Genomic DNA, 13,729 nt, shown 5'->3' with positions numbered 1-13,729 from the left:
CTGCTTTAGGGTTTTTACTGCTGTGTTAAAACACCATAAACAAAAAAAAGTGGTGAGCTAAGACTTTATTTCATCTACAACCCTCAGGTCACTCTGTCATGGAAGGAAGTCAGATAGGAACTCAAGGCAGGACCCTAAAGACAGGAACCATAACACAGGCCATAAAGAAAACCTACTTACTAGCTCCCTCTCCATGGGTTGATGACCATGCTCTCTTGTAGTACCCACAGCCCACAGTGTATTGAGCCCTACTACATCTATTGTCAACCAAGAAGCCAAATCTGGTGGGAGCATCTTCTCAGTTACAGTTCCCTCTTCCAAAATGAGTCTAGCTTGTGTACGGCAGACATAAAACCAGCTAATACACCACCAACGCTATGAAACGAAATACACAGTTAGACAGCACCATGAAAGGGACACATACTTTAGAGTCTGAGATACCGGAGTCCAAGTACCAGCTTTCCTACTGGTTAGTGACAATACAGAAACTGTAATTAACCTAGGCTTTAATTCTCTCACTGGGAAAGTGTGGAACTGTTCAGTACACAGCCGATTATAATGAAGATGAAATAAAATACGACATGCGCAAAAAAACAAAAACTGATATTGAGTTCAAACAAACAAGCACAACCACCTACCTGGTAGGATTAAAACAACAACAACAGGGAGTCAAGCAAGAATAAATTAAGGGACAATGCACTGGAATTGTTCTAGTGGCACCTGAAAGTTATCCACATCATCCAGCTGTGCCCCAGGCTTCATGGCTCTTGAGTTTTTTCTATTGGGTTTTAAAGCAAGAGAACAGGAAGAACCAGACTCCAACTCCTACCTGCTTACTCTTCATCAATTAAGGCAAATTATTTTGTTATGCCTAACTTAAAAAGAGTAGGAAAGTATAGTCCTTTATTATGTTCAAAAAGAGAAGGAGAACCAGAAATATTAACAATCACTAGCCACGTTTGCTTTAAGCTTTTAGAATTTTGTGAAATTCTTGTTCATAAGAAACATGTCCAGAAAATCTTCTGTTAAGTATTAACTTATTCTTGGTTTGGATGCTTTATTTTATTTGTTTGTTTTTTCTAGCAGGACCTCCCTATGTAGCCCTGGCTGGCCTAGAACTTCCTGTAGTCCTCCTGGCCTCAGCCCACTGCCACAGCTTCAAGATTACAGGCATGGGCCACCATATCCAGCTTGGTTTTGCCTTTTGAGTTACTTTGTATGCATCCCACCATATCTGTCAAATTGCTCATCTGCTGAAATGATCACAAGGCTGAAAACAAGAATCTGCCTTATAACTCAAAGCCATTCCCGGAAACTTAAAAAGACCAATTTAAAAATTCTTAAATCTAAAGTTATATAGTATTTTGCCAATATCTACATCACTACACCTGCCCACACAGTGAGCGTGGAGAAACACATCTAACCGTTTAGCTAAAGAAAGATTACGTCCTGCTGCATACAAGTACTTAGTCAGCTACAATGTGAAGTTCAAATAGATACAGTAGATGGTTTCTAATGTCCTAATTATAGAGAAATGAGGAATGTTGGAGATAGTGGATAAACTGGGGATGTGGTGTAGAAGATAAATATTTACTGCCAAAGCATGAGGAACTGAGTTCAGGTGCCTCTAGATGCGGCAGTTCATGCCTCTGATCTTAGCTTGAGTGGAGGGAAATGGGTGGATTTTCAAGGTTCCTTAGCCAATCTGTCCAAACTAGAGATAAGATGTTCTGAGATGTCCAGGTTCAGTGAAAGACTGCCACAAGTCAATCGATCAATCAATCAATCAACCAACCAATCAATCAAGCAAGCAAGCAGAGCAAAGAAAACACCCTGCATCCATCTCTGGGCTCTACACACAAGTAAACATACATGTGCACACAAACTTATACATACAAATAAATACCTCGCATAGAAAAAGGGTTTGCCTTCATGTCTTGAGTTGATCATGATATAATGAAAAATACCGAAACCTCACCCCATCCATAAGCTCATGAAGGTATATGATTATCTCCCACTATTTGCTTTCTAAATAGAAAGGAAAATAATAACTTTTACCAAGGCTGAAAAGATGACTCAGCAGTTAAGAGTACTTGCTGCTCTTCCATGGGAAATGTTCAAGTCCAAGCACCCGGACAGCTCACAGTCTTCTCTAGTTCCTGGAGATCCACTGCCCTCTTCTGGCCTCTGCAGGCACCAGGCTCCCCAGTGGGGTACAAATACGCTCGAGAGCAGAACACCATGCGCATAAAACACAATGTAGAAATTGAAAGAATAGAATTCACCAAATTCATATTAACTGCCTAAACTCAGCCCACAGGCCAAAAGTTACAGTCTGTGTCAAATAAGCAAGGGGTTAACATACGCTTCTGAGAAGAGCAGGGTCTTCAGGAAGTTTGTGAAGCCAAGTGAGAGACATAAATGAAAATATCAAAAGACAGTAATTCCAGCCCAAATAGCAAAAACAAGCAATCTTGACCAGCCACGTGGGCTCCTGGGCTTTTCTTTGCTGGAGGCAGAAAGCAACTCTGGCCTTGGCAAGCTGCTGAGCAGAAGCAAACAGGGCCCACAGATCACCAAGGACTATTCATGTCTGTCAAGTTTGCCCAGGGAACATTTGTTAGATCTGAAGGCTGTCAGTTTGCCCTGGGCACTTTATGTCACTGAGGGTAAGACTGCCTCTCACAAAAGGGTTTCTCTCTTAGGCCTCCCTCTGGGTTTTGCCTGAAAGCAAGAGAAAATCTTGATTTTTTTTTTCAAACCTAAGTGCTGAGCCAAACCAATAGACGTGGCTGTAGCAGCATACGCCTTGTAACCTGTCTCCTACCCTGTCCCTGACTACCTGCTTCCTGCAATCCAAGAATGTCTCGTTTTTTCTTATTCCTAAATGCCTTACTCCTTCAGATAACACTGCTCGGATTCTGACCAGGAGGTCCGGCTTCCGTCAGAAGGAGCAGAGTATCTTCTACCTGCCCATCCTCATAGCCGACAGCGGCCAGCCGGTCCTCAGCAGCACCGGCACCCTTACCATCCAAGTGTGCAGCTGCAGTGATGAGGGTCACGTCATGTCCTGCAGCCCAGAGGCCTACATGCTCCCAGTCAGTTTGAGTCGGGGTGCCCTCATCGCCATCCTGGCCTGCATCTTTGTCCTCTTAGGTGAGTTGGTGGCTCCTTTGGAGGGGTTGGGAGGTCTACGTGCTTTGAGACGTGAGCAGTTAACCCCCTATCTCAGGGACTCAGAACTGGTCTTCTTCTCCCAAGCTTCAAAGGGGTAGAGTAAAGACAGGAGAAAGGTGCTGACGTTGACGACAGAGTCTTCCCTCAAGGCCTCTTTGGCTAGGTTAAAGCACAGGTTTACCAGTATCTGTTGTAGACCTGCACACCATACTAGGCACTGTGACTAGACGACCCGTATACTCTGGCCTTCGTAGTTTACCTCTCATAACACGAGTCCGTGCTGACGCGATCGAACCAAAATTACACGGAAGAGGATATGATTATCAGTTCCCCAAATCCCCAAGTTTCGGGTAAGTCACAACTAAATCACAGAAGTTCAGCAGCAGGCCCAAAGCGGAATGTCAGAGGCAGCCAGGGTTGATAGGCAGGTGGGCCATACGCTGGCCACCCCTCCTCGGCACTGTGGACATCTAACAAACAGCAGTAAACAAACAGAACCTCTTTGCCTCCGCTGAGGAACAAAGGGGGTGCATTCATTACAGGCTATGGATGAGTCTTTCCTCTTCTTTCAGCCCCCAAATCTCTGGTGCCCACAGACTTCAGTGCAGTGTCTTCGAACTACACTCTCAAAAGCAAACACCTAAGCCATCTCTGGCCTCCCAGAAACCATCTAACATGTGTCTCGCCTTCACTCTGCTACTGAGTTAAACCACTGCACATTCCTCTTGCTCAGAGAAAATCAAATGTGAGGGACAATGTCATTATTCATCCCACGGCTTCTGTGCTGATACCCTGCGATCCCAGCGTCAACAGGATACGGTGGGACGACTAAGGCAAGGCTGAAGCCATCCTGGCCTACAGAGCAAGTTCTAGACCAGTCTAGAAACCCTCGGCAACATAATGAGACACTATCTCAAATGTCAATTAATTAGTTAGTTTATTAATTCATTAAATAATAAAAGAGGAAGCGATATTTCAGTAACTTTCTACAGGGAAAAATATAAAGCACTGGGAATTTAAATTATAACCGATATGTACCCTTGATTTCTAGTTATCTAAACACCAAGTGACTGAGAGGCACACCAGATAAATTCAGTGTTGAAAATATTAGCATTGCACTGACTTTCTACATAGGCCTTAGGAATACACCTCTCAAAATACATTTTAAAACACTGTAAGCTTTCATTGTCTTTTGGATGTTGTATCTTACATTACAATTAAGGAATATTGAATAACCTTCGAGAGACAGTACCAAGTAAAATCCACCTGCCATTCCTAATGTGTCCATAAGGTGGCACTAGAGGACCTTAAGTACAGAACAAGAAAAGCTCTCTTTCCCCTTTTAATTTCTCTGCTTGGGGTCCCGTACACAGTACCTACAGAATATTCAGAACAAGCCTTCCCAAAACTGAGGTTTTTCTCTCAGAACCTGGACATTCTCTACCTGAATCTAACTCTTCTTTCCAAAACCTGATTTTAAAGCATAATTTAATTTTATAACATTGTATGTAAACAATAAGACAAATATCAATCTTTAATTTTGAAGAGATGACTAGTTCTACACACTGCCTAATCCAACACATCCACCAGCGTTCTCTCCAGTGCACAGGCAGGCCACTTGGATGGTTTGGGGGGGGGGGGTGTTTCATTAAAAATAGTTTTTTTTTTTTTTTTTTTGCATATAATATATTTTAACTTGTTTTTTTCCCTCCTTCTACTTCCATACAGATCCACTCTTTCTGTCTAATGGTAGAAAACCAGCTTTGGGAGATAATAATCAAATATAACATTGAAATACTATCAAACAAACAGAACCCAGGAAAAGGCAGAAAATAACAGATCCCCACACAAAGACATGCTTATTCTGACACCCAGGATACCCTTAGAAACACAAAGTGGAAGCCATAATTTAAACTCAGATGACCTGTAGGGTAATGTCAGACAGATAGACAGATGGAAAGACAGATACACAGGCAGGCAGGCAGGCAGGCAGACAGACAGACAGACAGACAGACAGACAGTCCGACAAAATAGAAAATAAAATTTAAAAGAGAAACAAAAAGCCCTGGCATGAGCTTTGTAAGACAAAGAACCTCCACAGATGCTGTTAAGTTCCTTTTCTGTTGGCCACCTGCTGCTGGGCTTGCTACCAGTGCATAAGAATAGATTCTCACCCGTGAGACTCTCTTACAGAAAACAAAGTTGTCATTTGTAAAGGGATATCAGTTGCAGTAGCTTCTGGGCTGAAGATGGCGGCCTGGGTCCACTTCTCCTTTCAGCATTAGGGCTCTAACTGGTGGGAGCCCATGCATGCTGCCTCAGTCTCTGAGAGCAGGGCTTTGGTACCGATTGGTTTAGAGGGGCTTGGTTCCTTGGCATCCTCCATCCTCTGTGGCTCTTACACTCTCTGCCGACTCTTCCTCCAAGTTCCTTCAGCCCTGTGAAGAGGAATTTGATAGATCCCATTTAGGGCTAAGTGTTCCAAGGTCTCTCGCACTCTGATATTGCCGGGCTGGGGTTTGTTTTATTGCTTCATTCTTTTAGTAGAAAAATAGCATTTGGTTTTCCCCTAGGTCACTGGGCTGTATCTGGCCTCAGGCTCTCAGTCACTGGACCCATGTTAGTTTGAGGCTCCATCTCCTCGTGGAATGGGTCTTAGGTTCAATACGATAGTGGTGGATTGTTTCTACAAGTTTTGTGCCAGCGTTGCACCAGCATATCTTGCAGAAAGGACATAAATTGTAGAATGAAGAGCTGATGTTTCCTTCTGGAAAAAAAAAGATATTTAGCACACAAAGGTGAAGGCTCTGTGTAGGCATGAAGATCTATGAAGAAATATGCTGGAATTTTGATGGTGATTGCCCTGAATCTGTAGATAGCTTTTGGTCAGATGGCCATTTTACAATATTCTACGTTTCCATGAGCACAGGGTGTCTTTCCATCTTCTGTCATCTTCTTTGGTTTCTTTCTTCAGTGACTTCATATGTTTATCATACAAATCTTTCACTTGTTTGGTTAGAGTTGCCTAGGAGATACTTTATATTATTTAAGTCTACTGTGAAGGGTAGGAATTCTGTGGTGGCATTCTCGGGAATGTATATATATATATATATATATATATATATATATGAATGATTTGCTGACAAAGACACTTTGACTTTTCCCTTTATAATTTGTATACCCTTGATCTCCTTCAGTTGTCTTACTGTTTGCATATTATATTGAATAGGTAAATAGAAACAAGACAATTTTGTCTTGTCCTTGATTTTAGTGGAATAGCTTTGAGTTTCTTTCCATTGATTTTTAATGTGGGCTATGGGGTAACTGTAGATCATCTTTATTATAAAGTATGTCTCTTATATCCCTAATTACTCTAGGACCTTTTATCATGAAGGGGCGTTGATTTTTGTCAGGGGCCTTTTCTACATCTAATGCGATGATCATACAGTTTTTGTCTTTCAGTTTTGTTACATGGTGGATAATGTTATCCTATGTATGCTGAACCATCCTTGAAAGCCAACTCCTTCATGCTACATGGTCTTTTTGATATGTCTTTGGATTCAGTTTGCAATTATTTTATGGAGAATGTTTGCATCTATGTTCATAAGGAAAATTAATCTGCAGTTCTTTGTTTGATCTTTATATGTTTGAGGTGATGGTAGCTATGGCCCTGGTAAGCTAACTAGGCCACGTTTCTTCTGTGACCATTTTGTGCAGTAATTTGAGGAGTATTAATTAACCTTAGCTCTTTTTTGAAAGTATTGAAGAATTCTACACTAAAACCATCTGGCTTTGGGCTTTTTTTGGTTTGAAGGCTTTAAGATACCATTTTTATTTCAGTAACAGTTATAAGTCTGTTTACACTACTTATTAGATCTTGGTTTAACTTGGTAAGTGGTACATATCAAGAAAATTATGTTTTTTTAAAAGTCTTCCAATCTGTTGAAGTACAGGTTTTTGATGTCTGTCATTGTAATTCTCTGAATTTTTTTCAGTGTCTGGTTTGTGTCTCTCCTTTCATCTTTAATTTTGTCAATTAGGTCTTTTCTATGCCCTTTAGTTAGTTTGGATAAGAATTTGTCAATCTTATTTTCAAAAAGATTTTTTTCTCTGTTTCATTGATTCCATGTTAGCCTTTTCTCCCTTTTTTTATTGATTTCACTTTATTATTTCTTGCCCTCTCCTTCTTTTGAATGTAATTTCATCTTTTTACTCTAGAGCTTTCATGTGTGATATTAAATCACTATTCTAAGGTCTCTCCAGTTTTCTGTTTGTTTATTTATATAGGCACTTAGTGCTGTGAATGTGCTTTCCATGTGTCCCAGAAGTCTGGAGATGTTGTGTATTCATTTCATTCAGTTATAGAACATTTTGAGTTTATTTCTTGATTTGGGTCTTGATACATTGTTTTTCAGTAGTGAATTGTTTAGTGCCCATGAGTTTGTGAGCTTCCTTTTGTTTTTGTTGTTGTTCACGTCCATCTTTAATCCACGGTGGTAGGCTGTAGGGTGTTATTTCACTATAAACATTACATTTTTAGATTTCCTTTGTGCCAGAGTATGGAGAAAGTTCCTTGAACTGATGAGAAGAAGTTATATTCGTTTATATTTGGGTGACAGCTTCTGTAAATATGTTAGGTCAATTTGGCTTAAGTTAGCTCCAGCATGTATCTGTTCAGGTTTGTCTGGATGGCCTGTCTACTGGTGAGAGTAGGGTCTCCCATTATAGATCTGTGAGGGTCAGCGTGGGATTTTAGCTGAAGTTATGTTTCTTTCTATAAATTTGGTTGCCCTTATGTTTGGTGCAGAGATGTTAAAAATTGCAGTGTCCTCTTGCTGCATTTCTCCTTTGACAAATACACAGTATCCTTCTCTACCTCTTCTGATTAGTTTTGGTTCGAATCCTATTTTGTCAGATACTAAAATGGCTACGCAGCCTGTATCTTAAAGTCCATTTGCTTGGATTATCTTTGTCTGTCCATTTATCCTAAGGCAATCTTTGATGTTAGGATATGTTTTTTAAGTTTCAGGAAAAATAAAAAGATCCTGTTTTCAAATTTACTCTATTAGTCTGTGTCTGCTTATTGGGGAATTGAGACCCCTGATGTTGAAAGATATTGATGAGCAATATTTTGTTGAGCCCTGACATTTTGTTGTTGTGGTGTGTGTGGGGGGGTGTTTATGCTTCCCTCCTTTATTTGCTGGCCTGAGACTATTTATTCCTTGTGTTTCCTTGGGTATTAACCTCCTTGTATTGAAGTTTTTGCTTTAAGACTTTCTTTGGGGCTGGATTTGTGGATAGATAATGCGTTAAGGTGATTTTATCTTGGAATGTCTTATTTTCTCCATCTGTTGTGAGGGAATTTTTCTGGGTATCGCATGGGCTGCTGTCTGTTACCTCTTTAGGTTTTAGATGATCAATCTAAGTCATTCTGCCTTTTATAGTTTCAGTGAGAAGTTGAGTATTGTTCTAATAGGCCTGCCTTTCTTCCTTTCAGCTTTTCATATCTGTTTTTGTTCTGTACATTTACTATTTTAATTATTATGTGTTCAGAAGAATTTATCTTCTGATCGAATTTATGTAGTGTTCTGTATCCTTCGTGTTTCTTAGTAGGCGTCTCTTTCTTTAAGGTAGGAAAACTTTCTTCTATGATTTTGTTTTTTAGGATTCTGTTTTTCTGTACCTGTGTCCTCTGTTTCTTCTTCTTCCTCTTTTTCTATTATTCTTAGGTTTGATCTGTTCATATTGTTCCAGCTTTCCTGGAGGTTTTCTGCTAGCTTTTTTTAAGATTTAATATTTCCTTTGGTTGAGGTATCCATTTCTTCCATCATGTTTCCAATGCCTGAGATTCTCTCTTCCATCACTTATACTCTATTTGTAAGTCCTGCCTCAGACATTTCTGCTCAGATTCCTACAGTTTTCATCTCCAGATTTCTCAGAGTTTGGACATACTTTCTGGATTTTATTTCTACTTTCAGCTCTTGAACTTTTTCATTTATTTTCTTTCATTGTTTTTTTTTTTTTTTTTTTTTTTTGGTTTTGTAGATTTCTTTAAGGGGTCCCTTCATTTTTCTCTCTAAAGATCATATTATTAAAGGCTGCTTTAAGGTCCTTGTTTTATGTTTCAGATATTCTCTTTCTGTCTCTCTCTGTCTCTGTTTCTCTGTCTCTCTCTGTCTTCTCCCCCACCCCCGCCCCCTCTCTCTCTCTCTCTCTCTCTCTCTCTCTCTCTCTCGTGGCCTACAGTAGTGGAGTTGCTGGGCACTAGTGAAGACATATTGTTCTGACTGCAATTGTGTTTTTACACTGGGGTCTAGGTATTTAGGTCTGAAATGACTTTAATTCTAGGTGCTCTCATTTTGTCTTTATTTGGTAACTGTTTCTTGGTTTCTGTTGCCCTCTCTGTTTCTTAGGAGGTTGTGTTGGTTGTGTGTTGCCTGATGGGAAATTCTTCAGGAATCCTAATATGTATGGCTAGTGGGGATTCCAAACTGAAATATGTTTCTAAAGTGTTGGGAGCTGACACTTTGAAATGGCGATGGGATAAGAGGTTGAGGTTTAGGTGGTTGATAGGGAGAAAGATGGCAGGGTGTCCCACCAGGATTGTCTAGTCCCGTGGACCAGCGCAGTGAGTGAGTAGAGATTACAACAAGTAGTCTGCTACAGAGCTGGAGATGAGACTAGAGTATTGGATCTAGAGAAGAAGAGGGAGACTAAAGATCTGAAGCCTGTGGGCCCTCTTAGCTGGTCTACTTGTTTCCCTGGCAGGACTGCCCAACATTGCTATGGGGTGCATGCTTGCATGGAGGATGGGTAAAGCAAAAGGGGGTGGATGGAGGTTGGAAAGCAAGGTCTGTGTGATCCATTGGAGGTGGGGGAAGGGAAGGTAAAAATCCACAGTTAGATCTCTTGCTTTCCTGTCTGGAGTGGTCTGAGCAGGTGGTCTTCTACAGAGCTGGGAAAGAGCCTGGGGGATTGGATGTAGAAAGGAAGCAGAAGAGGTGGAGATGCAGTTGGGAAATGCAGTTGCCTTCTCTGGCTGGAGTTATTTCTGACTTTTTAAGATGATGCCTTGCTATGTCACCCATATCAGCCTCAGACCTCAAACTCCTGTGCTACATGATCCGCCAGGCTCACACTACCAAGTAACCTGAGCTAGACACACACACGATGCCCGGCCGCTTTAAAACCCTCCCCATCTTCTAAAATCCCATCGCTACCACTTTAAGAGCATATGACCAGTCAACTTCCTTCTTAGTATTTATATCTACTACGTATAACATATCTACTGTTCTCAGTAGTCGTGTCTCTGTACTTGATCAGCAACAGTCGTGACCCAAAGAAAACTTGCACCATAGTCTGGTTTGTATTAACATTAACCTCATTAATACTGCGAGACCATGGGACAAGTTCACGTCAGAATTGTTATACTCAATATTGTTTCCTCGTTGTTTAGCACAGAGGATTTTACAATTTAGTGTTTACTGTATCTCATACATATGAATGCTTATTGAGAAACCAATTTTCCTATACTCCTTTAATTATAAATCATGTTCCACTCTAGGTTCCAACCTCCTCTTCAATTCCTTAGCATCCTTAGTCCTTTTTTCCTGAAATCCCACAGTTCTTGTCCATGCCTCATATCTTTATATGGAGAAAACATTCAAAACTATATCATTGGTTTTTGTGTGTATGTATTTTGTTGCCAAGTCAGTGTATTCACAGAAGTGATAGGTATCAAGATCATTTTGCTGTAATTTGCGTGCTTCGGGAAGTTCAGATCTGTTGTTCCGAACTCTCTTAGTCAGTCTGTGAACTCCCACTGCACCAGTGACAATCCTCCTTCTCCTCCCCTTCTCCTCTCCCTCCTCCTCCTCCCTCTCCTCCTCCTCCCCTCCTCCCTCTTCTCTTCCCCCTTCTCCTCACCTGCCACCTCCGCCACCCTTGAATACACTGGGCTTTCTTTTGCATTGCTGTCCTTCTGTCACTGGTCACCAGTTCTAACATAGCACACCAGGGAAAAAATCAATAGCAGCTCCATAGCTGAAACCTCAACACGGTTTCTGGAAAAAGACATTTTCAGTGACAAAGATAAACAGTTCGATGGGATTATCTCTATATCTCCTTTAAACCCCGGTGAACACACCTAGCAAAAAACAATTCTATCCAAACCTTCAAGGGCACATCTAATGGTTTGGTACTTCTTTGGTAACATTGAACTATATAAAATGTCACTGCTGATTCCTTCTTTCCCGTGAAAACTGCTGGCTCCCAGGAATCACAAATACCTCTCTAATTAAAGGTCTTTTGAGGAACCTGGGGTTATTGGGCCTAAAGATCCATTCATTTATGCTTTTAAAAGTATTTCTGCTCGTTTTCTGAGAATTCATAGTATAACTTGATAACATACAGCCCCTAAACTCCACCTGGATCTATCCCATTGCCAACCCTGCGTCATTTTTCAAATAAATAAATAAATACTCCAATTTGGGCACCCAAGTACTCCTGAGTGTGGAGCCATTCAATGGGAAGAGGTTGCCCTACCAAAAGCCAAACCCTTGAAAAGAATTCTAGAAACTATTAACTGTCCATAACTCCTTGGTTAGGTTTGGAGTCTGATAAGTTCCTTCCCACAATGCTCTTAGTTTTTGAAGGGGGCATAGAGGACAATTTCTTTAGCTCATACTTAGCTTAAATTGTCTACATTCATTATTTGTGGTTGTATGGTTCTACTGATAGTGGAATCCTATTAAGATGCTAAAGCACGAGAGCAGAGTCTCACCTAATGAGATGTTTAGATTATAGCAGATGTACACTAAACCCACTACTGTAGAAGAGTGCATGATCTTATCCATAGTGTATCTTCTACAGCAGGTCGCTGTGCTTTATGCCGTCTTAGTGGAATTTCATGATGGTTCGTTGTGTGTCTACGCACAATTCCCAAGCAGCAAGCTCCTATGAAACTATGCAATTTCTTAGGAGTCTAAGAAATATGAAGCCTCCTTTACCCCCGCGAGCTCTTAAAAGTAACAACTCACAGCGAGGATCAGTCAGACCTGAACTAAGCTCAATGACCTAAAAACCAAAGCCGACCTGGGTGCCACTCTCTTTGCCCCCTTGCTTGATCGAGTGTTTCTAGGGATTGACCCATGCCATCCTTTGTGTCCCCCATCAGTGCTGGTGCTGCTCATCCTCTCCATGAGGCGGCATCGGAAACAACCCTACATCATCGACGACGATGAGAACATCCACGAGAACATTGTGCGCTACGACGACGAGGGAGGTGGCGAAGAGGACACGGAGGCCTTCGACATCGCAGCCATGTGGAACCCTCGCGAGGCGCAGGTGGGCGCCGCCACCCCCAAGACGCGGCAGGACATGCTCCCCGAGATCGAGAGCCTCTCCCGCTACGTGCCTCAGACCTGCGCCGTGAGCAGCACGGTCCACAGCTACGTGCTGGCCAAGCTCTATGAGGCCGACATGGACCTGTGGGCCCCGCCCTTCGACTCCCTGCAGACCTACATGTTTGAGGGGGACGGCTCGGTGGCGGGCTCGCTCAGTTCCCTGCAGTCGGCCACCTCGGACTCGGAGCAGAGCTTTGATTTCCTCACGGACTGGGGTCCCCGCTTCCGGAAACTGGCAGAACTCTATGGGGCGTCGTCGTCGTCGGAGGGACCTGCGCCCTTGTGGTGACAAAAGCCCCGGAAGGCAGAGGTGCACCCAAATCCAGACGTTCTCAAAGGCTGCTCCTCGTCCTTGAGGCGCGGCCACCACAGGAGCAATATTGTGCTGGACCCTGAGGATGGGAGTGAGTGGACCCAGCAAAGAGCTCTCTCTGGATCAGCTTTACTTGGTTAGACTAAGTTAAATAATCAGAAGGAAACCCAGAAGAGGGCAGAATCTCCAATTACCTTTTTAATTTTCTTTCTTTTTTTTTTTTTTTTTTTTTTTTTTTTTGACACTGTATTCACAGGTTTGAAGTATTAAAGCTTGGCTCTTTTGTTTGTTTCTTTCTTTGTTTGTTTCTTTGGGTTTTTTTTTTTTTTTTTTTTTTTTTTTTTTCCTATTCACCAAGGCCTTTGTCTTTGTTGCCACCAATAAAAAGTCTCCAGTGTTGATTATAGAGATAGTAGGTGAAAGCCTGGAGGCAGGGAACAAGTCCTACTCTGAATCTATTCACCATTTCAGACTGTTTTTCTGCAACATCAATCAGATCTGCAGAAACCAACACACACACACACACAAAAACACACACACACACACACCACTGAAAAATTATTCCTCAGTGAAATCATCTTACTTGTTCTAAGGTGGGTGGTATATTATGTAACACTTTTGAGACAAGGTTTAGACTTTCTTGGCTTTGCATGGGGGATTGTTGGGGAGGGTGGGAGAAGGAAGAGACATTGACTCGTGCTCACGTTTAAGAGCTGAGCCAAGAGTTGGCATTATAGCTAATCCAGCATTAATGCATTACAGTGCGCTGTTCTCCTCCCAGCTTTTTATGCCTTTGCAAAAGTCAGAAGGAAACCAGAAAAGCTGCCTCTTTTTC

General features: G+C 41.8%; 1 protein-coding gene across 1 annotated transcript in view; it reads left to right on the top strand.

Annotated features, from left to right (window-relative positions):
- The window catches only part of CDH20 (cadherin 20), a gene marked incomplete at both ends in the record, with an annotated part of 58,744 nt that extends 45,874 nt beyond the window's left edge, over positions 1 to 12,870 (top strand). Inside the window, 2 exons of the mRNA XM_080926934.1 lie at positions 2,905 to 3,156; positions 12,353 to 12,870. Of these exons, the coding sequence (XP_080783060.1) occupies positions 2,905 to 3,156; positions 12,353 to 12,870 (770 nt within the window). The remainder of the gene's footprint in view (positions 1 to 2,904; positions 3,157 to 12,352) is intronic.
- Positions 12,871 to 13,729: the final 859 nt, after the last annotated feature.

This window comes from Micromys minutus (assembly GCF_963924665.1).
Source record: "Micromys minutus genome assembly, chromosome: 12".
In the NCBI taxonomy this organism is placed as follows: domain Eukaryota; kingdom Metazoa; phylum Chordata; class Mammalia; order Rodentia; family Muridae; genus Micromys; species Micromys minutus.
Note: the sequence above shows the minus strand (reverse complement) of the source record. Positions and strands in the feature narration are given on the sequence as shown.